Below are 25,143 nucleotides of genomic sequence, written 5' to 3'. Positions count from 1 at the left end.
AATGAGTTTGTCTTGGGGAGGGGATCCAAGTCTAAACACAAACTTCATTTATGTTTGATATGTACCTTATACATATAGCCTGGAGGTAATATTTTGCAATATTTTCAATTATTTTGTGAGTAAACCTAAATTTAGTGGTTTGGGATTTTCTCATTGTGGTGTCATATCAGTGCTCAAAAAATTTTAGATTTTCAAGCAGTTCAGACGTTAGGGATGCTCAATCTGTATATTTAGTGGCACCCTTTTGCGAGTCTGTCTGTAGTGGAATTTCTGGGTCCTGGGTCATTGCATACTTGTTGTTGAATACTCATAATCAATGTAGTGATTCTTTCACTTTCTCATATATTCTGATTAAATGTTAATTTTCGGATCCATTTATCCAAGTTTTATGTTGAAAAGTGTTTTTCAACTTCAAAAGAGTATTCGTCTAACGTTTATCACTGAGCCACAGGAATTGAAGCATTTGGTTGTACTTTATTGGAGCCCCATCTACTGCAGTAGATTGTTTGGTGTTTTAAACAAGAATATTAAACCAAAGCACTTAACTGCTTTTCCCTCCGCAGCTGTACCATCCTTGGAAAGATAGAGGAATATCCCGGAACAGAGAAATCAGACGTGGTTTGCAGTTCTTCCCTGCCATCTAGAAAACCACCGAAGGGTATGCTTGATGGAGTCTGTGGGAGGGTAGACGTGCCCAGCATGGTCAGCTGTCTCGCTCTCTCCAGAACCACAGGCTGCACGTGCAGGGTTCACCTGTCCCTTTTCATTTCATCCTGACCACGGTCAGCTCAATATTTCATTTGTATCAGTATTTCAATTGCAGATATGTTGATTTTTATTTGATTGATTGATGGATTGCAGTGCTGAGACTGAACTCAGGGCTTTGTGCATACTATGCTACTTGATCATTTTTTTTTACAATGGAATAACTGATTATGTATTAATGTACAAAGAAAAGAAAAGAAAAAGCTGCAAACATAAATGAAAATGCCCAGACATGGAAGGGTGGTGGTGGCCACAGTGAGAGTATCCATGGGGAAACTGGTCATCCGCCAGAGGAATCCAGCAGTCATTATTTGTGGAACCCATCAATCTTATACAATTTTAAAGACGGACAGAAAGATGCTGGTTACTCTGGGCGAGTGGGTCAGTGTGCCAGTGGGTCTGCACACTGAAGAGACGGCGGAAGTGGCAAGCAGACCTTTCTACTAAATCAAGAGAATGCCAGCCACAGGGCAATAGAGCTAACAGGCTGTGGCCAAGAAAATGAGAGGCCTAGATTTGACATCCTAGAGAACAGGAGCAGAAGGGCACTAAATCATCTGGACATGGAGTTACACACTCAGAGAAGAGATTTTTTAAAAAGACCATTTTGAAGATAGCATGAAAATAACTGAGGGAACTAAAGGTTATTTTGAAATGAGAGAAGGAAAGGAAAGGTCATGGTCCAGGAAACCAAAGGTGTGGAATATAGAGGTGCTAGCAATGAGGCGATGGAGGAGGGAGGAATGAAGGAAGTGGAGGCATCCACGTTTTATCATTGACAAAATAACAGAAATGCTTCCCAGAGGGGCCATTGTGTTCTCATAGCCAGCAAAACCCTGGTGCCATGTTGGTATTTGGACAGCAGTGTGAAGAGGTCTTCCAGCTGGTCAGTGAGGGGTTCTGGAGGCAAGCAGAGGTGAAGCAGGATCGTGGGTGCATGTGACTAGAGTCGTTCTTAAGAACGTAATCATGGAGACATAATGATGTGCTGGGGTGGCCTCCAGTGCAGTGAAGCCAGACCAGCAGAGTGGGCGAGGTGGGGAGCCAACCCTTCAGACTGTGAGTGCTCCCTGGCAAATGCAGTCCGGGGTGGGGAGCTTCCTACTTCGGATATCCCACACCCACATCTTTGATCCTGGGATTAGATTTATAAGGTTTTGATTTTAAATGTAAAAAAATTAACATAATCTTTAATGCCACATTTCTCATTTTCTTCCAATACAGAACCACGGATTTACTTGCCCAGTTTAATTATTCTGCTTCTCTTCATATCTGTGGCCTTAATTGCCATCGTCATCTTTGGCATTTACCATAGGAAAAAAGGGAAAACGCTAACAGGTATTGTGTCTATGCTGGTGCTTCAGAGATAGTCTTCAAGGAAATAGATTCAGTTCTAGGCAAATGCTTTGGAATAGGAGTACATTGTGCGCTGACTGTCTATGGGACCTGCTTAAATAAGTGCCTTGAGATGACTGTACTTAAAGGCAAAACACCCTTTGTATCTTAGTCATTGTTCTCTAGCAAAATAAAATAAAAGCAAAACAAGAAGCCAACATTGTGCCGATTTGTATAAACGCTAACAAGAATATTCCATCAGGAAACTGATGACTTGTGGGCTTGTATTTAAGCTGTCGAGCATGCAGCAGCACATATGCAGGGGGTTGCTTGCTTTTATCCTGGAATTTATCCATTTTTCATGTACCCATGTGAAACAGAATGTGCAGATAAATGGCAGGTGAGGTTTTGATTAGGGTTGTTATCTTGAAATGTGAATCTAAAATTATGAAAATGACTTACCTTACATTTAGTCAAAATGAGGTGCTCCTTCTTAGAATGGAAAATCAAGTGTTAATTTGGATGGTATCTTTAAACATCACATCGTATTTGGCTTTTATTTGACAAAACTCAAAGAATCATTTTTATTCAAGGACTCACGGCTCCCCTAGATTTGCTAAAGATGCTTCTTAGTACTTCACTGCTCAAATCATTCTCTTCTGGAGCACCTGACATCCCCCCTTCCTCTCCACTCCCGGTGCTCACCTGTTTACCTCTTCCACTTCTGCTCTCCGTGAACTTCGTGGATCCCTGTATGTCTTGCTATTTTTATTACTATTTGCATTGCCTAATATAACACCAGCAATGCCTAATATGACATCTGGCAAAGCCAGATGGGAATTGAAGATGCCACTGTTAAGCAGAGAGCAGTGTTTGAGTGGGGCCCAACTTTTTAAAGAGGCCATTCATTACTGAGGGAATTAAAGGATATTGTCAAAAAGTGAGGAGAGGAAAGACCAGAGTCCAGAGAAACCAAGGGTTCAGGGTATAAAGTTTTTAGCAATGAAGTGATGGAGGAGAGATGAAGGAATTGGTAGTTCACACTGTGTCATAGATGAAATAGCAGAAATGCTGCCCAGGGAGGCCTGGCTTGAAGTGATGCAATTTTACTTCCGTGACGTCACAGCTGGGGGTTTGGATGACGAGGCCCCATTGTTCAGATGATGAGGACCACTTGAACAGTCGTGTTGAGGCGAGAGGACAGACTTCCTGATATTTTGGTTTTTGTTGTTACTTTTAATAACATTTCCCACCCTATCTTATTGAGAAAACAATAGACCTATCAGTGACTTAGGGAATTAGGACTCTTAGCTTTGTCCTCATCCATTCATTCCACATGTTTATTGGCCACCAAGGACTGGACTGGCGCTGGGCCTCAGTGCGGAGCGCCCCAGACCAGTGCACTCCTGGCAGAGCCAAGGCACATGTTGGGCTCTCGGAGTGAGACTGAAACCGAAATGGTAGGAGTGGAGCTCCAGGGAGAGGTGGTGGAGGGTCTGTCCAGTCTTGGGGTCAGCCCAGGCACCTCAGAGGAGGAAACAGGTGAGCTAAGACCAGAAAGACCAGCTGGAATTTACCAGCCTGAAGGGAATCAAGGAGGAGCCCAGCACACCCACTGAGAGGACTGCGGAAAGGGGAGCATGGTGAGAGGGGGGTGAAAGAGTCACGAAGCTGGAGCAGAAAGTTGGAGACCCGGACAAGATGAGCCAGATGCCACAGCCCTTCAGACCTGCTAAGAAGTTTGCTCCTTATTCTTAGCCAAGGACAACACTCTTGCTTTAGTGTAGAAAACAAATTTGGGGGTGCAGTAAGAGTGGATGCATGTGCACCATCTTGGAAAGTTGTTGCTGTCCATTTTCCAGGGGAGAGACGATCATGGTGGATCTGTGCACAAGTATTATTACTTTTAGTATCCTTTGTGCTTGTCTAAAACTGAGTCCTGCAAGGAAAGAGCTGTGACTGTCCTTTTACTTGGGATAATTTTATTTTGATTCAATTTCAAAATTATAGAAAAGAAGGAAGACTAATGGTGGTGATGATGGTGGTAACTGACATGTGTTGGCTAATGACTGTGCGCCACATGGTTACATGCATTTTTACATGTGCTCAGGGAATCTTCACAAAGCACTACACGAGGCAGGCACTACTGTTTCCCCCTGTGCTGATGAGGAAACTGAGGCCCAGAGAGGTTAAATAAACTGTGCAAGGTCACATAATAGTCTACAGCATTGACGAGATAACGTGTATGCTCTGCTTAGCACCATGCGGGCACGTTTCAGGGCTCAGTAGGTATGAGGTGATTAGCATCTTTATGAACTGCAGTTATCTTCCACCAAAGAACTGATGACTCTGCTTCAATTTTAATTGCTAATCTAAAATGGAATATTCATTGAGGTGGGATAAAATTTTATCTTTGTATAATATGAATTCATAGTTTTTTAAAAAAAATTCATGGATCTGACTTTTTAGACTTTATCACTTCTATTTTATAAAAGTTAATGGCAGTGTCCTTTCCATATGCCACAGAACATATTCTGAGAAGCAAGAAGGCATAGGAAAAAAGAGGGACCCATCAGAACTCAGTGAGTCTGATGCTCAGCTCTCTAGCAGGCACCTCCCTTTTATTGTACATATATTTGAGCTCCTAGACATCTTCTTTTTACCTTACCATGCCTCAAAGTCAAAGAAAATGTGTTAAAGGAATGAGAACACCTGTAGACATCACAGCAGCTCTGGGAGCCCAGGTGTGCCCACAGGTATTTAGCAGAACACTAGTGGGCCATGGTTTGCTGTACGCAAGACAGGAAGCTCTGTTTTTAATAGGAGTAAGATGCCTTTGTAGCCTTTAAAGCAGTTCATTCATTTATATATTTATTTAATTGTTTATTTTCTTGCATGTATGGTGCTGGGGATGGAACCCAGGGCCTGATGCTCCAGGCAAGCCTTCTACCCCTAGCCTATATGCCCCCAGCCCCAGCTGATTTATTTTTTAAGTGCTTTTACATCCAGAAATGGTCACTGAAACACTTGCAGTGGAGGATGAGTAAAGATAACATTGAACTGACTTGTGATCCTTAATAGTGAGCCACACAAACAGAAAATTATTGCTGACCTCACTTACATGTGGACTCATAAAAGAAAAGAACCCAAAGTTCCATCTACAGGAAACGGGGAGTTGTACATCAAGGATACAAAATAGCAGACAGATATGTAGGGTGAACAAGTCCAGAGAACAATATTGTATTTAGGATTTTTGTGAAATGAGTCCATATCAGCTCATGTTACACACACACCCCAAAATGGGTCACTGTGACATGATGGATAAGTTAATTGCTTCACTCTAGAAACTTTTTTTTTTTGTAAATATTTTTTAGTTGTAGTTAGACACAATATTTTCATTTTATTTATTTATTTTTATATCGTGCTAAGGATTGAACCCAGGGCCTCGTGCGTGCTAGGGGAGCACTCTATCCTAAGCCACAACCCCAGACCCTCGAGAAACTTTTTGAGACCTACGTTTGTCCTATAACATTATAAAAATAAAATTTGCTTTTAAAATAAAGAAATAGGAAATTATAATATGAAACCCTTATCCTTGCTTTGTTTTTCTAGCTAATTTGTGGCACTGGATCAATGATGCTTGCCGTCACATAGGTGGAAATAAGGTAAAGTTCTTTGGGGTCTCCCTTAGGTCCTTGGTACAGTTAGACTGATTTAACTCTGATTCATCAACCATTGAGCCCCATTGCTTATTTAGCACCTGCATACATGGTGTGCAAACCTCAAATCCCACCACTGATCCCTACTGCATAACCCAGGGCCCATCATTCTTCATTCTAAATGCCTCTTTTTCTTTATGTTTTATTCTCTCTCTTTTTTTTTTTTTTTTTTGTATTGTGGATTGAACCCAGAGACATCTACCACTGAGCTGCATCCCTAGCCCTTTTGCATTTTATTTTGAGATTAGCCTGGATCCTGTGATCCTCCTGCCTCAGCCTCCCCAATTGCTGGAATTATAGGCGTATGCCTTAGCGCCCCAGCACTCCTTTAATTTTTTTGTTTTGTTTTGTTTTGTGCTGCTGAGGATCAAACCCAAGGCACATGCTGGGCAAGCGCTCTCTACTGGACCACACTCCAGTCCTCGTTCCTCTCTGTCACCTCTGTGTATATGTTATTTTTTAGTATAAATCTTGATTGCCTAGTACAGATTCTTAGGAGGAATGAGCTACCACTTTCATTTACTTTGCAATTGTTTTGGAAATTTTTATTTTGACATAATTTCAAAATTATACAAAATAGAATATTACAACCAACGTCCACAGCCCAGATTCGCAAGTGTTTTCATTTTATCACATTGCTTTATTCTTTTTCTTTCTCTGTGCATGCATATGAAAATGCACATTTTTTTTTCTTGAATCCCTGTAGAGTGAATAAAGGCAGTGTGTCCCCATATCCTTAAACACATCAGTGTGTATTTCCTAAGAACAAGGACACTCTCATATATAACCATGGTACCTTTATCAAAATCAAGGTAGTATTACAGTGGTGTAATACTATCCCCCAGTCTGCATGGAATATTCAAATTCCATTTTGTCCTTTAGATTTATTTTCTTACGTATAAAAATCTATCAACTTTAAACACTATGCTGACCTCTCTGGTTCTAGGATCTGGAACCCAGGACCCAGGATCCTTCTTGTCTCCCCTTTCTCATATTTAGATCTTCTGTCTCTAGCAGTAGGACACCTGGTTCCACTTGTTATCAATGTGTTCACTCATTTGCTCAGTTCTAGAACACACAGAAGGTAGGTTTAGAATTACTAATCTATAAAAAAAAAAAGCACAGAGCTACCGACTGGAGCTTCCAGTATAGCAACCAACTACAGTATCCAGTATGATGTCATTTTTATACAGAGTCAAAATACTGTGTTGAAACATTATGTGGGTTAGCTCTTTCCTCCCTTTTGTGTGGATATTCTATTCCTTTGAAATGCAGTAAGATCCATTCATTTCTGGTTGTGTTCCATTTTAGGATTCTCCTACACTCGATAATTTTGAATAGCACAGATAAAGTATCGCGTGGATGTGCCATCTGTACTTGTTATGGTGGAAATAATTAGTATAAACACTGTTTTCAGCAGTGTTTAGCTGAACATGTTCTAATAACTCTGGGTATTAACGCCTCTGCCTTCTGAATTCGTATCTGCAGGCGTCCTCAGGCGACAGCTGTCTCAGCGCTCCCTCGGCAGGCTCGAGTCAGTGTGAAGTGTGTGAAGGTGTCTTACTGCTGACGCTGGAGAAGATGGTTCCAGAAGCTGTGTGCTGTGCAGACGGAGCTGGTGTCTGTGGGGGTGCATGTGCAGGAGGTGAGCCCTGTGCACAGGGCGAAGAGGCAGGGATGTTCTCCTTGGTCAGCGAGGTGGAGGTCAAGGCGGACTCCAGCAGGCAGGTTCCTATGGAGGACGAGTACATGGACAGGCCCCTGCAGCCCCCAGAGGGTTTACAGCTCCTGACCCAGCCTGGAAGCAAATCCGTACCCCCTTTCCCTGAACCCCTGGAGGTGGGGGAGAATGACAGTTTAAGCCAGTGCTTCACGGGGACCGAGAGCACAGTGGACTCAGAAAGCTGCCACTTCACGGAGCCCCCGTGCAGAACTGATTGGATTCCCGTGTCCCCCGAGAAGTACTTGCAAAAAGAGGTGGAGGGTGGCAGCTATGCCCCCTGGGCAGCCAGCTCCAGCTTGGGGGACAGCTACACAGGCTGTGGGAGCCCTCCTGGGGAGGACCAGGAGCCCCTTATGGGTTTCCTGAAACATGGACCTTTGCCCCAGTGTGCCCACGGCATGGGCCCTCCTTCTGAAGAAGTGGCTGGTGGCGCAGAGTGGGGAGACAAGCCTGAAGACGGGGCTGATGTAAGGCTTCCCAGCTCAGCCAGGGGAAGCGCTGGGTCTGGAACCGCCCCCAGTGACCAGCCACCTGCCACTGGTAAGTGATTCTCCTGGTCTCCCACAGTTGAGCAAAAAGCCCTGTTCTTGGGCTAAGGTTTGGGGGCAATTATCAGGTCATTTAGGGAAAAGGAAATTGACATGGGGAAAATTCAGCCTGACCATTTTCTCTTAATCAGTGTTTTTCCAGAGGGGTTTTGGTTTGATGCACCTGTGTGTGGGCTTGTAGGCTGTGCCCACTGCTCTGTGGCTTCTTCTTCTACTACTGGGCTATTACGGCACCTATGAATATCCAGGACACGTTAGTATCAGCTTCTTGTGGTCAGAGTATTCCTCAAACCCCAGCATTGACCGCTGAAGGACAAAGTCAACGCTGACCTCAGGACTGGCAAAATCAAGGTGTTCCTTCCGATTTATGGGGATGATGATGATGATGATGATGATGATGATGATTTTAGTTGTAGATGGACACAATGCCTTTATTTATTTTTATGTGATGCTGAGGATTGAACCCAGTGCCTCACATGTGCTAGGCAAGCACTCTACCACTGAGCCACAACCCCAGCCCCACCCCGATTTCTGTTTTTTGGGGGGTTTTGTTTAAAAAGCAACTTCGGCCTCTTCAAGGTCCCCCAGGGAAGCTCTTCTAAACCTCAGGCTCTTATAAATTTCAGGAGGACAAACAAAATTGTTTAATTGATCCTCAATTAACTAATATTTATTTGAGCAGCATTCTGGTTCTGTACCGAATGAATGATGCAGGAGAAGTGTCCTTTAATGCTTTTTAGGACCAGGCCCTTCATCACCACTACGTGTAATATGGTCATGGAACGGGAGGATGATTTCCAATTTAGCATCATTATGGAAATTATCGCTGCAACACTGCTTGAGCAGGAACAAGCCACCAGTGATAACATTATGACTCTTTTTCCTGAGGGTAAAACACCATCTGTTTTATTATGTAGTTACAAAGGACTTTGGGAGGAACAGGGAGGGCTTCCTCTGGCTCTGGGAATCCTTAGCCCTATGAGGAGTCAGGGATCTCATTAAGAGTCTTCTGAAAGCTACAGACACTCTTTCCAGAAAAAAAAAAATGAATATATGGATGCATACTATTTAAGGGACTTCACAAAATCTTCCAACTCTAAGAAGAAAAAAAAAAAACAGCTCATTCACAGGCCTCCCCTCTCCAGAGATGCTTTTTCTTTCAGGTCTCTTGATCTAGACTGTAAGTGGCACTAGAGCTGCCTGAGAGTTATTTTGTAACCCTGGGGTGGCAGATCCCAGCCTAGCACAGAGGCTGCTCCGCCTCCCGGTAACAATGGCTGCAGCTCGCTCGGCCAAACAGCGGTGCTGGTGTTTCCCCAGCAGTGTGGTTTGCTGCAGCTATACAAGTGCACTGATTTAAAAATTCTGCCCTATCAATTACCAGTCAAACTGAAAGAAGATACATTTGAGGATATTTTTAAAAGAACTGGTAGAATTTTCCTTCTGAAGACTTTAGAATATATTTTGAAGATTTTAAGGAATTTCCATGATGAGGAATCTGGTTCTGTTATCTGTTTGCATTGTTCTGCATCTTTCTAGCCATTTGTTTTGGTTCTGTTGGTTCTGGAGAGACACTGAACCAGGTTTCAGGCTGTGGGGAATGAGAAGGCTGTAGCTCAGTCTGTGACAGCAGCTGGGTCCTGGCAGTACCAGAGGACAGGCCAGTTTTTCCATTGGTGACACCAGGAGATGGCATTTGCTACTGTGGGAGAAACATCATCAGTTCTTGGAAGAACGGGGATGGGCAAATTTAAAGATTCTCCCTCTCTCCTCTTTCCTCTCTCCTCCCTCCCTCCCTCCCTCCCTCCCTCCCTTCCTTTCTCTCTCTCGCTCTCTCTCTCTCTCTCTCTCATACACACACACAGTGTCATGAAGCCAAAAGCCAAATTGTTTGCTGTCCTGAGAAGGAGTGAAAACAGTGTCCTCCTCTGCTTCTTTTATTTCTCCAGTGCTAAACATCGAGGCTCAGAGGAAAGAAATAAAAAGGGTGTCATCAACCGAGTGGTGTTAATTTGCAAAGAGTTTACTCTGCTTTTCTATCTTCAGTTGGTGCTTGGCCATGCACGGCATCCACGGAGAGTCTGCTGTGCTGTCACCAGCCAGTGGCCAAGTTCCTTTTTGCCCGAGAAGCAGCAGCAGCCAGACTGATTTTAGAGGCTGTGCTTTTTTCTCTCTGCAATTACGTCTACATGAACAGGCTGGTTTCTGGTCAGAATACCACATTTCCATTCTTTTTTGTTTAATTGTTATAATTTATGTCCTATAGAATGCATGAAAGAAGATGTCGCTTGTAGGAGACCAGAGAGAAGGGCCTGATAACCTTCCATCTCCCAGAGAGCCCCGGGCTCTCAAGACCCGAGCGAGGTGGCCTCTTCCACTGGTTTGTGTGTGTGTGTGTGTGTGTGTGTGTGTGTGTTCTTGTTTTGTTTTTTAACACCCAGGTATTATTTTGTTTATTTGTTTGTTTAAACTTACAACCAAACTAAGTGCTTTCTGATGACAATGTCTGGGGATTTCCACAGGAAATAGTGTCTCCATTGTGCCAGCATCTACAAGTGTAGACAACTTAAAAAAAATACCCAAAGTTGTTAAGGCTATTTTATTGATGCTTTAACTCTTAAGGAATAGTGAGAATCATTAGCAAAGACCAACAAAGGGGAAAATACCTACTTTTGGTTATGTCTTAAATAGCCCTGCCTTAATTTAGGTCTTCGATGATGCCTGATGCTGATAACAGGATGGTTACCTTGGTTATAAGCCCCTCAGTGGAGTTAGAATTCTTACTGTGCCACTGGAGAATGATGGTAACTTCATATGGAAAAAGTAGCAACTGCTTACAATTAATGTGTCTATGGTTGGCCAACAAGTTGGCATTAGCTTCTGGTTAGTCGATAGGTTCTGCTACTTCTGAGCGGGGGAGAGTTGCTTATTTACAGGGCCCCCAGCAATTCTTGATGAACTCTGGTGACATATTTGCTTTTCTATAAAACCTTTATTAAAGGTCTCTTGAGCTACAGTGACTTGGAAAATCTTGGAATACAAGTAGGGATTGATGTTAGGGAATGAAGAAACTCAAAAAGAATCCATACGTTCCAAAGTATGGATCCCCAGCCTGCCCCACGCACTGGCCACCGTTTTTTTTTTTTTTTTTTTTTTTTTTTGGCAATGAGTCTTGGACATTTTCTAACTGAGCCTAGAGTCTGTCACACAACCCAGTCTTAGTAGCCATAGCAATCAGTAGGGATTTCTATAATCTTGTCATGCCTCGTCTTTCTGGTATCTCAAAGGTGGCTTTGTGGTACGTTCAGGGACTCAATATGGATATGCACACTCATCCCACCAGTCAGAGTAGGCAGGCAACCCAAAGCACCATAGTTCCTCATTCATTCCCAGTGGGCTCTTAGGCCCCCACTTCTTTGGTCTGCTCTTAGAGGCTGGGTGAGAAGCAGAGAATGGAAGGACTGGCAATGACCATCCTGGGCACACTGCGCTGTCCTGAGCAGAGGAGGCAGAAGCTTCCTGGTGGCCATGGTGACTGGAGGGTGAACACATCTGTCTGACTCACCGCTGCTCCCCCAGCCTCAGTCCCATCCCTGGGCCCACCTGCTTTGGGAATGACTGTTCTTGACCATCCATTTCCATCCTAGGACAGGAAAAGGTTTTCCTATCTGAATTTTCCTCCCTTCCCTTTACTGGCCCCAGCAGTGGATAGCCTCTAGTTTTTACTTTCTTCACTCTCCTTAGAATAAATGCCACGCGCCAAGTTTTCACTTTTAGCTAAGTGTTATAAGGCAGGTACTAATTAGTCCACTGGTCCTGACTCTCTAAGTTAAAATCAGTATTTCATAATTTGCTTACTTGGTCATAATTGCTCAGCATTCATTGATGCCAAAAGTCAATTCATTATTTCAAAATATATTTTTAAATTTGTCCACTGTATACACCTTGTTTAATTTAGTGCCATCTCCCTTCTTTCTGTATCATTAGAGCTCATTTTGGAAGGATTTGGTCTTAAGATCTTCTAAGTAATTTTCAAGCATGATTCAGACTGGAATTATTAAATATTGCTTCCTTTTCCTTATCTTCATATACCCAGTTTCTTCCAAACCTGAAACAGAGCTTGCATTTCCATAAAAAGGAAAATCACATGAGAAGCATATGGGTTAAATATATAATGTTATTTTATTTTAATTCCCAAAGAACCCATTGTAGCCTGGGTAGTCTGAGTGTATTTGTGTATATTTTTAGTTCTGTTACTTGGAAGAAAATCTACATGACAATTTGGTGGTATTATTTGGCATAGTTCTGGTGATTTGATATTCATGTGTTATGCATTTTAAACAACTGTAATGAGCTTTTGAGAAGCAAAGTGTGCGTTACCTTGTTAAAAAATGTAAATTCTGTCAGGGATTGTGTTCTTAAACCTAAGCTTGTTCTTTCTGCCTGAGAAAAACAGATTCCACGGAGCCTGCTATATAAAGCATGGATTTAGCAACGTATAAATCTTTCTGATCATAATGGGACACATCATTGGTTCATGGTTTCTGTTGACTTAGATGCTATTTTTAACACTCTCAAGTTATCAGAACATTTTCCTAGTTAAATCTCATTAAATACTAATGTTCAGTCAACTCATCCATTCTAAATGTTCAAATCCCCGACTTTATAAAAAACCTCCATGTCATTCTGGTTTTCGGATCAACTTTTGGGTAGCCTTCAGGTAGCCTTCTACTGTTACGTGGCATGCAGAGACCGCAAGGTGGTTTTGGTGTCCTAAGGATGACAGTTTCATTTGTGGTGTTCTAGATATTAGTTAGCAGGCACCAAGGAAGTGCTTTGTGATGAGCTTTTTAATTACCCACAGAACTCCTGTGGGGCAAATTCCTTGCCCAGTATCACAGGGCTAGGAAGCAACGAAGCCAGGATTCGAGTAGCTGACAGGGATCCCTCTCCTTTCAGCCACCCCCCATCTCCTCCTGAATGATACTGATTTCCTTGGGTCACTGTGTCTTGGGGAACCCTCAGTTTCTACAGGCCTGGGATAAATGGCTACTCTGGCTGAGTGAGGGGCAGTGGCCAGGCCAGGCCAGACCTAGAAGTTTCTGCAGGAAGGGACCCTGAGATGTGCAGTAAGGGACGGTTCCTTGTCCTACAATGAGACTCTTGTCTGCTGCCAGTTGCCTCTGGAAGTTTCTGTTTTAACCATCACGGATTCTTTTGTGGGGAAAGTCCTCTCTCTCAAAAGGCTCCATCTTTTATTTCACAAGTGAAATAAAATACATGTGAGAGGTGGCCTCGAAGGAGAAAACTGTGGGAAAGGCAGCCTGAGGAGAGCATCTGAGAGAGAGGGACAGGCCCTTGGCCTTGCCAGTTCCTAAAGGCTCTGTGGCCTAATGGCACATGGACGGGCCTCGGGCCTTTTAAAAACTACAGACTTTACTTTTTGAGACTCAGGAAAGGAAAAAAAAAATGTAGGAGAAGAAGAGATTTCCCAACACATGCATGACCATGCCTGACCTCCCGCATTGCCAACATCCCAACCAGAGTGGGCACGTTTAATACAATTAATGAACCTACCGTGAATCATTGTCACCCCAGGCCCATGGTTTACATTAAAAAAAGGTTCATTGGTGGTGTTGTGTTTTGACAGATTATAAGGGCACATTGCAGTATCATATAGAGTGATTTCACTGCCCTAAAAATCCTCTGTATGCTGACTGTGTATCCCTCCTTCCCCCTCCCCAGCCTCTGGCAACCACTGATATTTTTACTGTCTTCATAGTTTTTCCACAATGCCATCTAGCTGGAATTGAACAGCACACAGCATTTTCAGGTTGGGTTCTTTTACTTAGTAACACGCATTGAAGTTTCCCCCATGTCTTCTCATGACTTGATGGCTCATTTCTTTTTGTCACTAAATAATATTCCGTAGTCTGGATTACCACAGTTAATATTTGTGTATTCATCTACTGAAGGATATCTTAGGCAGTTATGAGTAAAGCTGCTATAGTCATCCACTTGCAGGTTTTTTATGGACATAAGGTTTTAACCCCTTTGGGTAAATACCAAAGAGGAAGATCCTGGGCTTGTATGGGGAGCCTGTTACATCTAGTTGTGTAAGAAGCTGCCCACTGTCTTCCAAAGTGTCTGTACCATATTGCATTCCTGCCAGCACTAAATGAGTTCTCGTTACTCCCCATCTTTACCAGTGTCGGTGGCATTCGTGTTCTGGATTGGGGCCATTCTGATAAGTGTGTAGTGGAATCTAATTGTTGGTCTAATCTTTACTTCCTTCAATACATTTGATGTGTAGCATTTTTTCATGTACACACACACACACTTATTTGTCATCTGAATATATCTTCTTTGATGAGGAGTCTGTTAAGGTCTTTGGCCCATTTTTAAAATTAGGTTGTTTTCTTTTTTTTTTTTTAATTGAGTTTCAAGAGTTCACTGAATAGTTTGAGTAAGTGTCCTTTACTAGACATGGCTTTTCAAATACTTTTGCCCATTCTGTGGCTTATCTTCTCAATCTCTTAAGCCCCACAGCATTCTTAGGCCATCTTGGGTAAGCCTCATCCAAATCTTCCTTCCCCTTTTACATTCTCCCTTATTGGCCCCAACAAAGGAGAGGTCTACTCTGACAACACAGCATCGGGGGGGAAAGTACCACCCTGGCCCTTGGTGAAAGAGTGACCCTTCAAGGGCACTTAGTCACTGCAGAAACATGGCCACTGTGCTGGAGAGGCAGTTCCACAACACCCCCAGATGATGCAGGTCACCCACATGGTGTCTTAAGGAGGCTGCCATCCCAGAGTCCTGCCCTCTCAGATCAGCTGACGTAACCATGGAAACTTTCTGTGCAGAGATGTAGGATGAAAATTGTTGCTTTTAGCAGGGACATTTCAGGACTGAGCTGTACTTAAGGGTTCAGGTTATCACCAGTTCATTCTGAGCCTCTCTCTAATCTAGCAAACACTCAACTCACAGCTGACTCGTGCGACAAGAATTGAGACTGTGGTCTTGGCGTAGATCTATATAGATGACTGTTCTCTCCAGAGGCAATCATGATTGATGATTTCAGAAGAGAAAAAACAAACGTTGGCTAGATTTCCAGAGGAAAGCACCCTTTCAATCTCTAAGACACATGGAGAGCCTCCAACAAGATGGATGGAAAGGACATTACCACTCAGTCTCTGTTTCACAAATTTCTGTGCCTTTCAGGGTTTTGTGAGTGCTAATGCTACTTACTAGCTATAGCAGGGCTGTCATTGTATCTGTGATTGATTTTGTGCCATTTCCCAAGCATTTTCAAACCCACCATCTTGTTTAACCCTGTGCCATCCCACCAGATTGCCACGTTTATGAGTTCGTTTATTTAACAAATATATATAACGTGCCTGCACATGCCAAGCTAGCATGACTTGGTCATTGATGCTCATTTTGTACATGAGCAAACCTGAAGAGTTTTAGGTAGTTTGTCTCAAATTCTCACCACCAATGAGGGCCAAGCTGGGACAAGAACTGAGATATTTTGGACTTCTGCTCTCTCCTCTTTTTCACTCAATTTCTTACACTCCTTTACCCAGGCAACCATTAATACACCCATGCCTGTTGTCAAACTTCCACCCCTCTGATCCCCAGAAATGGAAACCTCACAATGATATTGATGTTATTATTCAGGTGAGTCTGGGTTATGAGAAGCCAAGGAAAAAGAAGGCTGTAAGACAGTTTTCACCCTGAAAACAATGTCAATTAGTAGAGGGATGAGCCAGCCAACCACCAGGAGTGCTCACTTGCAAAGCATCTGCAGGCAGGGGTCTGAATACAGCCAACAGCCTGGAGAGAGCATGCAGAAAAGTCTGGATTTGGAATAATGTTTCTATTACCTTTATTATTGGAGTGGATGCTCTTGATCTATCTCCATTTAAGGCTCAGATTAACCCTCACGCTCCTCTCTGTGAATGAGGTCCTCCAAAGCCCTTGGCACACTGATTACTCACAACTTTTTGGGTACCCTAGGATTCCCGGGCCCTCTGCTCCCACTGATGAATGATCATGCTTTCCATAATTCCTGGGTGTGCCTAGTCCTGTGGGTGTAAATTGACCTTGGTGTCATTTTAAAACTTTCATTGTTATATAAACTGGCAAAAAAAAATGAGTTTGATAAGCATGAGGATCATTTCTATGAAAATTGTTGAATGTTTTTGGATGATTCAAAGAATGAGTTGTTGAAAATATTTTGCTATTAAAGTTGAGGTGGAAGAGACCTATATGAGAAATTGAGGAAATATTACTCTAGGAGAATTCTGCATGTAGCCTGTTTGGCAAGTGACTTTTTGTTCTATTTTGACATTAAAGGTATCATTGATATAGTCAGAAAACCCAGTCTCCAAGGGACAGGACTCACTTCTATGTCAAAAAGTTGGCATTCATGTCACTAGACCGCGGTCTGAAAAGGTCCCTCCAAGGAGGAGAATGAACCTCGATTCAGCCTGGGGGTTCTTGACTTTTGAAAGAATCCCAGTACATGTAAAAAGTAAGGCACACACAAGGATTTGTTTAGGGACAGTGAAGATGTACATACCCCCAAAGCAGGGTGTGGGCACCCCTTGTCTCAGAGAGGAGTAGACAAGGGACGTCCCAAGCTTGAACTCTCTGATTACATATAAGATTTTCCTGGAGCTGGGTGCAGTGGCACACACCTATAATCCCTGTGACTCGGGAGGCTGAGGCAGGAGGATCGTGAGTTCATATCCAGCCTCATTAACTCAGCGATACCCTGTCTCTAATATTATAAAGGGTTGGGGATGTGGCTTGGTGGTTAAGTGCCTCTGGATTCAATCCCTGGTATCCCCCTCCCCCCAAAAAGCGCAGGTTCCCAGGCAAGCTTTTTCGTGAGAATTAAGTTCCAAGAAAATAATTTGATATTTGGGGGTTAGAATGTTTCTTTTTTGTTTAAGCAGTCTGGCCATATATCATTTGTGGGCACATTTGTATAAGTCTTTGAATCTGGTGACATTTAAATTGATTGTTTTTGTCCTAGTTGATGTGTTTTGTTCATCTAACTAAAGGAACAAACATGAGTAGGTCTTGCCTGTGGATCTGGGTCTACTAAGGGTCTCTTCTCCTCTCTCCTGAGAGCCCATGTATCTCATCATGAGATTCCAGCAAGTGGTAGGAGGCTTGATATCTGGAAAACACATAATTGAGTCTGTATCTTAAGAGCACCAATGGATAACCTCTATAATTCAGTGTTTTGCTGACTATTTACTTCATCAGTAGAAAAAAATTGTTTGGCAAACACTTCTGCAAAATTAAAACGTGTCCAACCTATGAGATGTTACCTCCCAAAAAAGTGATGCTATATTAGAGTAAATAAAAACTCAGATCAATATTCCTAACACTTGCCTGTTCCTCAGAAATGGCAATATAATTTGCAGAGCTAGCGAAAAATTAAAATGCAAGGCCCCCCTGTTCAAAAATTAATAGGAATTTCAAGATGATGACAGCAGAGCATTCAAACAATCCTGGGGCCCTTCTGAGGTCAAGGCTCTATGCAGCCGTGCAGGTCACACAGCCTTGAAGACCACCCTGAGGACACTTGTTGTAGGCAAATCAGTACAACTTCTCTTTTTTAAAAAAGTTTAATCTGTACCAGTTTACTGTATTTCACAAAAGGCAGCACAATGGACTTGATCAAAGGTTGTTTTGGTCATAAATTATACCTTCAGTAAAGAAACACTTGAAGAATAAACTTGAGAATTTCATGCTCTTTCTAGTTAAGTTAGCTTCTTAATTGTCAGGAATTTAAAGAGCTTGATATTGTCTTCCCCACTGCCAACCCCTGTATGGCCCTCCAAGAATAAGTGTTTATTATCCAGTCTATAAATTGAAGGATTCTGAATGTTAAAATATATCCCTTAAATTACAGGGTTTGAGTTCTATTTTGAAAATAAAAATAGAAAACTGAAAAGAATATCAGTCCTATAGAAATTTTAGGATATCGCTATCAAAGAATTGTTTGCCATAGGGCAACAGCATGGAATGAAATTCTTAAGATGCAAAATTTTACACAGACCTTCATGTGCAAAACAATGCCCTCCAAACAGGTTTTTGATTTTTTTTAAAACTTCAGCTTAGACTAATTAAAGATTCTAACAAAGAAGTAGTAAATAACGATGGATTCACGATGATTTGTTGGAGAATAAAAAATTTAAATGGCGAATAAATCACATATACCCTGACACAACTAGCTACATCTAAATATGAAGAGGAAAAAGAAGAGATGTGATGAAATTCAAAACCATAAATCATTCATCCAGTGCCTAGATGTAGTTTCATACGATATTGAAGAACAACAGAACCAGCAAGAATGTTGTAATAGTAAAGAAAAAAACATTATTTTTTATTGGTTCTTTTTAGTTTTATATGACAATAGAATCCATTTTCACATAATTATAAAAGCATGAAATATTTCTTGTTCTAATTCAGTCCCCAGTACTTCTCCTTCCTCTTCCCTTCCCCTTCCCCTACCCTCTTCTATTGACCTTTCTGCCATTTACCCATGCTTATTTTTTTTTAATTAATTTCTTGTGGATGTTCGATGGCGAGTCACTGTGGTGTATATTCATATAGGTACAAAGGGAAGTTATGTCAGATTCTTTCCTTTTCCCATTCCCCTCCCCTCCCTTCATTCCCCTTTGTCCAATCCACCCCTTCCCCGTTATGGTTCACATTCACATATCCGAGAAAATACTTGACCTTTAGTTTGGGGGAATAGGCTTATTTCACTTTGCATGAAAGACGAAAAAAAACCCATTCTTTTAGAGTGACTTCTTCTTCTTCTTTTTAATGTTAAGAAAATTTATTAACCTCCTCTAAAAACTGAGCCCACTTGACCCCACGATCCTCCAGGACTGAGCTGCTAGGAACCTCTATAGAAGGAAGAAGGAATGAAGGCCCCCAGGTGCAGAAGCCTCCAGTCAGAGGCGGTGGACTGAGGTCTGCCCAGTGACCACGGCTGGGCCATTAGCTGGGCTTGCTGCGCCCCCCACGTCGCCTCTGTAACCTTTGGTTCTTGTCTGTGGTTCTGCCATCCAGGGTCAGTCCCCTGTGCGGGGCAGGAGCGTGGCCTCCTGCCTCCTGCCTCCCTCCTCTGCCTCTGCAGGCCGCTAGGCGCCGGGGCTCCCCGAGGGAAGGAGTGCCCGGCCCCGCTCCGAGCCACCCTGCGGGCCAGCCCCGAGGCTCCTCTCGGGCCAGTCCCCAGCGGCGACGCTGACTCCACCTCTCCGTGTCCCCCTCCCCGCAGGGAACGTGACTGGCAACAGCAACTCCACGTTCATCTCCAGCGGGCAGGTGATGAACTTCAAGGGCGACATCATCGTGGTCTACGTCAGCCAGACGTCGCAGGAGGGCGCGGCGGGGCCGGGGGCCGCGGCCGAGCCCGTGGGCCGCCCGGTGCAGGAAGAGACGCTGGCGCGACGCGACTCCTTCGCGGGCAACGCGCCGCGCTTCCCGGACTCGTGCGCGGGCGCCGAGGCGCGGCTGGGCGCGGGGCTGCAGGAGCAGGGCGCGCCGGGGCCCGAGAAGGCCTCGCGGCCGGTGCAGGAGCAGGGCGCGGCCGCGTGAGTGTGGCCAGCCCCCGCGGGACGCCCGGTGTCGCCTCCCGCCGCGCGGTGGCACCTGAGGCCGCAGCTCCGCGCCGGGAACCCCCGCCACGCATCGGTACACTTGTGCACAGTGACCTGGCACCCTCGGCCCACCTGGCTCTTGGGAACACCAGTGACTGCAAAACCGGAAACGGATCGGGACCCAGGCCCACAGCGGCTGTCCACTCTCGGCGCAGGCGCACCTTGTGGTCTGCGCTGGGCACCTGTGACTACCTTGTCACTCCTCCCCTCCGCCCCCTGTGATCTTGTAATCGGCGACTTGTCCCTTTTGACATGTTTTATGACTGTCTCATTCCATCCAGATCTCTATCCCCCCCCCATATTTATATTTCACACCATATTTCTTGATACTTTTGCCCTCTTTTCTCCCAAATGATCCTGGAGGTAACAGTCTCCTTTCCATAATTTCTCTCCATCTCTTCTCTCCTCACAGTGTTCCCTGGTGGCTCTGAGCACTTTGAGGGGAAGGCTAGACACTTTAAGCCTAGAATCAGGTGCAGGGATCAAGTGGAGGGATGCATTTTTCTGAGAAAGACATTCTATGTTCTCTTCTTTTAAAAGGAAGAAAATGGCAAATCAAATGTTCTCCCTGAATGTCCCCCACCCCAATCCCTGATCCTGGGGATTGAAACCCAGGAGGTGCTCTACCACTTACCTACACCCTCTGTCCCTTTTTTATTTTGGAAAAGTGTCTCCCTGAGGCTGGCCTCGAACTTCCAATTCTCCTGCTTCAACCTCCTGAGTAACTGGGAGTGACTTCCATTTCTCCTGCCCCCAGCCCTCTCCCCGCACACCATGTTTTTAAATCTGTATAGATCCTTGAGCAGAATTAAGTTCAGTGCCTGGCCTGGCCCACTACCGGACTTACTTGTCCACACTGGCAGAGGTAACAGGTACTTGGCAACTAAATATATAAAAATCCAAGTTGTTGCGGCTTGGCATTCTTATTCCTGATGTCTCACTGGAAAGGATGCAGAAAATGAGTAAGGACACAAGGCCAGCCTGCATACAAAGTGAAAGGAGGGTGCCAGGAAAATTCAAGAAAGAATGAATGAGTTGACATATTAATTTGCATTTTCTCTTTCTAGATATGAATGCCATAAATGTGTTTTGGCACTGGGCCCTCTTTTCCTCCTCAATCCTGTGCATCTCTGATTTAGACTTGTAGAAGTAGAAAAAAACATTCTTGCTATTTTCCAGTGCATATAAATTACAAACAAATCCTCGTGTTGTGAATATAGGGAAACTTATTTTCCCACGGGTGCGTCTCTTGGCATTGGTTGTCTTGAGAGGAAACAGTGTAAGTCAGACCATAAGGAGCTGACTGGGGATTTACCCACTTTAGTGGCCAATGAGCATTGGTTCTCCTCAAACACTGAAGGTAAAGCCCCTAAGTAAATTAAAATTATTTTGCACATCTGGTAGTGGTAATGATGGTTGCTGTGCAGACTTTACCAACTACAAGTGTCCAGCTAAAGAGAATGGCCCTGGCTTCACCCTCCTGGTTGCTGGGGCCGCCGGAGATGGGGAGGGGGCACTTGATTGTGATTTCTAATGGAGAAGCCGAGAATGGCTCCTTCCCTGGCAGAAAGAACTGTGGGAAATCACTGCAGTGCCAGGACGATGTCTTGGTGGGAATTTACAGTCTGTCTTACTCTTTTAGTTAAAGTCCATCCAAAGAGAGATGCTACACAAATGGGAGAAACCATTGTACTTTTTTTCCATTGTACTTTTTGATGTGGAATATAGTGAACAAAGTTATAAGTTTACAGAGTAGGCTGCTGAGCTAAAAACCCATTCCTACTGTGACTGTCACCATCTCACTGAGTTGATTTTGCCTTCTTGTGCTTTCATTTTCTTTCTATAAAAAGGCAATAATGATGATTTATCATGGTTTCCCTACCCAGAGATATCAAAAGGATGCTACAGTGAATGCTAACGTGCCTTGAGCTCCTTAAGTGTGAGGTGCTATAGAAATACATTAAGAATCTATTTTCAGAAAAAAAAGGTAACATTCTTTCCCACATGGATCCCTACTAATTCTGTGTTGTTCCACAGGCAATTAAGTGATACGAAATGTGTAGCAAATATAGGTCTGTGTCTGTGAATTATAGAGATGTATGTGACAAATGGAATCAGAGGGAAATGAAAACAATAATGAAAAATTATTTGGGGGACATGATAAAGAGATTATTAAACTTATATTTGACCACACAAGGTTACTTTTCATGGCGTGCTAAAACAGGACTCTTTATAGAATCATGATGCAACTTCTTCCTGATCTCCATGGTGTGCTGTGGTGTCAAACATTGGTTTTATTGTGTCTTATTGGTGGTTCCCTTGACAACAGGGTTGGGAGAGAAAACACTCTCTTTGTTGATATGTCTGTTGTTAATCTCATAAGAAAATTATTTTAAATACAGCCTGGCACCTAGTGAGAGAGTTTAAAGGGAAATGAAATGTGTTATTTCCTACTTGTGTTCTACTCAGCTGCTAGAAAAAGGAAGAATTCGTTTCTTTACTTGCAAATGTCAGGAGTAGTTCGGGTGTGATACATGGAACAAGGAAAGAAGGATTCTTGCTGTGTGACAACCCTCCCCACGATGTAGTGACTTAAAGCAACTACTGCTTACTTAGTTCAAGGTTCTAGAGTTGGATCAACTCAACTAGGGTGGTTCTTAAGCCTGGGCCCTGCCGGGTGGGGCTTGTCATGAAGGTGCAGCGAGTTGGGGGTTGGGCTGGACAAGCCTGAGCTCTCTGTATGTGGTCCCCCATCCTTCCAGCTGCAGAGTTGGGCTTGCTCTTACGGTGTCAGGGACTGGAGAGAGCAAGCAAAATCTGCCTCTCTGTAACCTATATATTTCATTGTGTAAAGTGGGATGTGTGACTTGAATGTTATAGATATTTGTAGTTAAAATTGGAATAAAAGAACTTGTGATTACCCAGCTTATGACTAGCAGGCAACCCATGAGTATCTGGTGAATTGCCACCACTAAGAGTGGTATAGCCTGTGAATTTATTGTTTTTCAATAAGTTCTGACATTGTGGAAAGACACAAACGTATTTGGTCTGTTAATGGCACCGCTTACCCATGACAATCTGCAATGTCTCAAGATACATTTTTCTAGGTGGTCGCCACAGCAAGAAGAGGTCGCAATTCAAGGTTGTTCTGGGAAGACGTTTGGGGGCAAGTAGGACTGTTTTAATATTCTTCGTATGTCCTTCCCCTTTTTAAACAGGTATTTTTATTAAGCCCGGGCTGGCTCTGAGTCAGAAGGTCAAGAAGGGACAAGACAACAATTTCTGACAATAAAAGAAACAAACCTTAGGCCATGCAAGAGTTCAGATGTCATGACTGGAGTGTGGGGTGGCAACAGAGCCAGGGCCCTGATCTCTGGGCCAGGACCTTCACTGATGCTGAGCTGTCATTTGATGCTGAGTGAGACCTCTTGGCACTGATGGTAGCCTCTGCTCCTGACGTAAACCACTGTTGGTGGCTGCCGATGGGGAGGGGGCAGCAGCATCGACCATTGGCAGCTCTATTAGAGAGGAAAACAAGAATGTAAAGTGTACTCAAGACAAGGAGAGGGCCCCCTGCAATGCAGCTATGGCTAACAACTACCAGTTCCCAATGCACCTATTGCTATATGAATATTTGCTCATTGAATCAACACAGCAAATCTATGAGTGATTATTATTATCTTTTTAAAAGAGGACTTGGCCTTGGAAGGTTAACAAACTTCCCGAGTTCACAAAGCTAGCAGTGGGGTGTGCACCCAAACTTCAAAGTTTTCAGTGGCCATTATAATGACCGTGTGGGTAAATGGTCATGTTTATACCCCAAATGTTCTGCTTCCTCTAATGGAAGTCTGTTTTTAGCTATATAAAAAAAAATGATGTACACTAGAGTTGAACTTAGGTAGAGAGAGTCAACAATGGAAATATTTTTTTTTAAACATCCAACTTTTCATTAGTTTTCCAAATTAATTAGTAAGTCCTACAATTTTGCACTAGAAACTTTGTATCTGTGATGGTTAATTTCTGTGTCAACTTGACTGGGCCTTGAATGCCGGATCTCAAACATCATTTCTGGTGTGTCTGTGAGAGGGTTTCTGGATGAGGCTAGCATTTGAGTCAGTGGACTGAACCAAGCAGATGACCTTCCCAGGGTGGGTGGGCAGCTTCCAGACCACGAGGGCCTGAGTACACAACATGTAGAAAAAGGTTGAATTCACTGTGCCTAATGGAGACCATGAGGGACTACTCAAGGACAAAGAACAGAGGCACTCTGAGGTCTTCCGCCTATAGACCTGTCAAACTTAAGGAATGTCTGTCTAAAAACTGGCAATATAGGTTTGTTTATTATCACTAAGTTTACTCACCCTATCTCGCCCCCCTCAAAACCGAGGACCCCAAGGTAAGAATCGCTAAGGTTTTTTCAAGATTTTCAGGGACATCCAGCTGCCGGCTTTCACAACATCCTGTTCCAGATGCCCGGGAGAGAGACCTAGAAGTCGTCGGTCATTGTCCTACACCCTCCTGGAACAGCAGAGTCCTTAGTCAGACCACTCCATGATGAGACCGCCCCCCAAATGGGAGCAATTACCCCAGGGCAGGAGTGAGGCTACCCCTCTGAGCAGGAGCAATCACCTGGTGGGATGGTAGTTTGCCCCCTCAAGCAATAAGGGATTCACCAGATCCAACTAGCAAAATCCAAACTGAGATAATGATCAACCAGATCCCGGCCCCCCTCAGCTACCCAACAAAAGCCATGTCTCTTCTTTATTCCAAGAGCAACCTTCTCTTTCTCAGTGCTGTCTCCTCTCTCCTTGAGGTTCAACCCCCAGTTCAAGGTTTGCCTGTGTGTCCATGCTATTTGGCTCAGTTTTATTGCTACTGTCACTCGTCAAAGGCTCCCATCCCCAGCATCATACCTATTCACACAGGACCTCAGCCTTCTGTCCCCAGTGCTCTGGCACTCAGATGTATCTCTAATCATCTCTAATCACCTCCTGCTTTCCTGAGCCTCCAATTTCCTGTGGCAGATGGTGGGACTGCTCGTCCTTGATAGTTGGGTAATAAATTTCTCCCAGTCAATACATTGATAGATCCTATTGGTTCTATTTCTCTGGAAACTCAGGACCAGTACAATAACTTTCACATAAAGTTAGTTGGCTCTATACCCCAGAAAAGATTCCTTTCTGTAAATAAGATGATACTAATCATTCTGTTTTCAGCAGCTCGGGCAAGCAGATGTTGACGTGCTATATAAGAAGGGTGAGCAACCCTCTCGCAGTAGCTGATGGGCATTTATCCTTATTGCACCTGCCAGCTGTAGGCTGCAGGGCCCTATAGATCTGTATCAAAGATGGCAGTCATTA

The 25,143-nt window shown here is 43.7% G+C and overlaps 1 protein-coding gene across 2 annotated transcripts in view; it reads left to right on the top strand.

The window, feature by feature from the left end:
- Tnfrsf11a (TNF receptor superfamily member 11a) overlaps window positions 1–22,707 on the top strand; it is a 53,540-nt gene extending 30,833 nt beyond the window's left edge. For both annotated transcript variants that reach the window (XM_040270210.2, XM_078029921.1), the window contains 5 exons: window positions 564–658; window positions 1,990–2,103; window positions 5,713–5,765; window positions 7,308–8,082; window positions 19,402–22,707. In XM_040270210.2, coding sequence (XP_040126144.2) covers window positions 564–658; window positions 1,990–2,103; window positions 5,713–5,765; window positions 7,308–8,082; window positions 19,402–19,721 — 1,357 coding nt within the window. In that variant the 3' untranslated portion in view covers window positions 19,722–22,707. The remainder of the gene's footprint in view (window positions 1–563; window positions 659–1,989; window positions 2,104–5,712; window positions 5,766–7,307; window positions 8,083–19,401) is intronic.
- The last annotated feature ends 2,436 nt before the right edge of the window (window positions 22,708–25,143 follow it).

This window comes from Ictidomys tridecemlineatus, chromosome 13 (genome assembly GCF_052094955.1).
Source record: "Ictidomys tridecemlineatus isolate mIctTri1 chromosome 13, mIctTri1.hap1, whole genome shotgun sequence".
Lineage (NCBI taxonomy): Eukaryota > Metazoa > Chordata > Mammalia > Rodentia > Sciuridae > Ictidomys > Ictidomys tridecemlineatus.
Note: the sequence above shows the minus strand (reverse complement) of the source record. Positions and strands in the feature narration are given on the sequence as shown.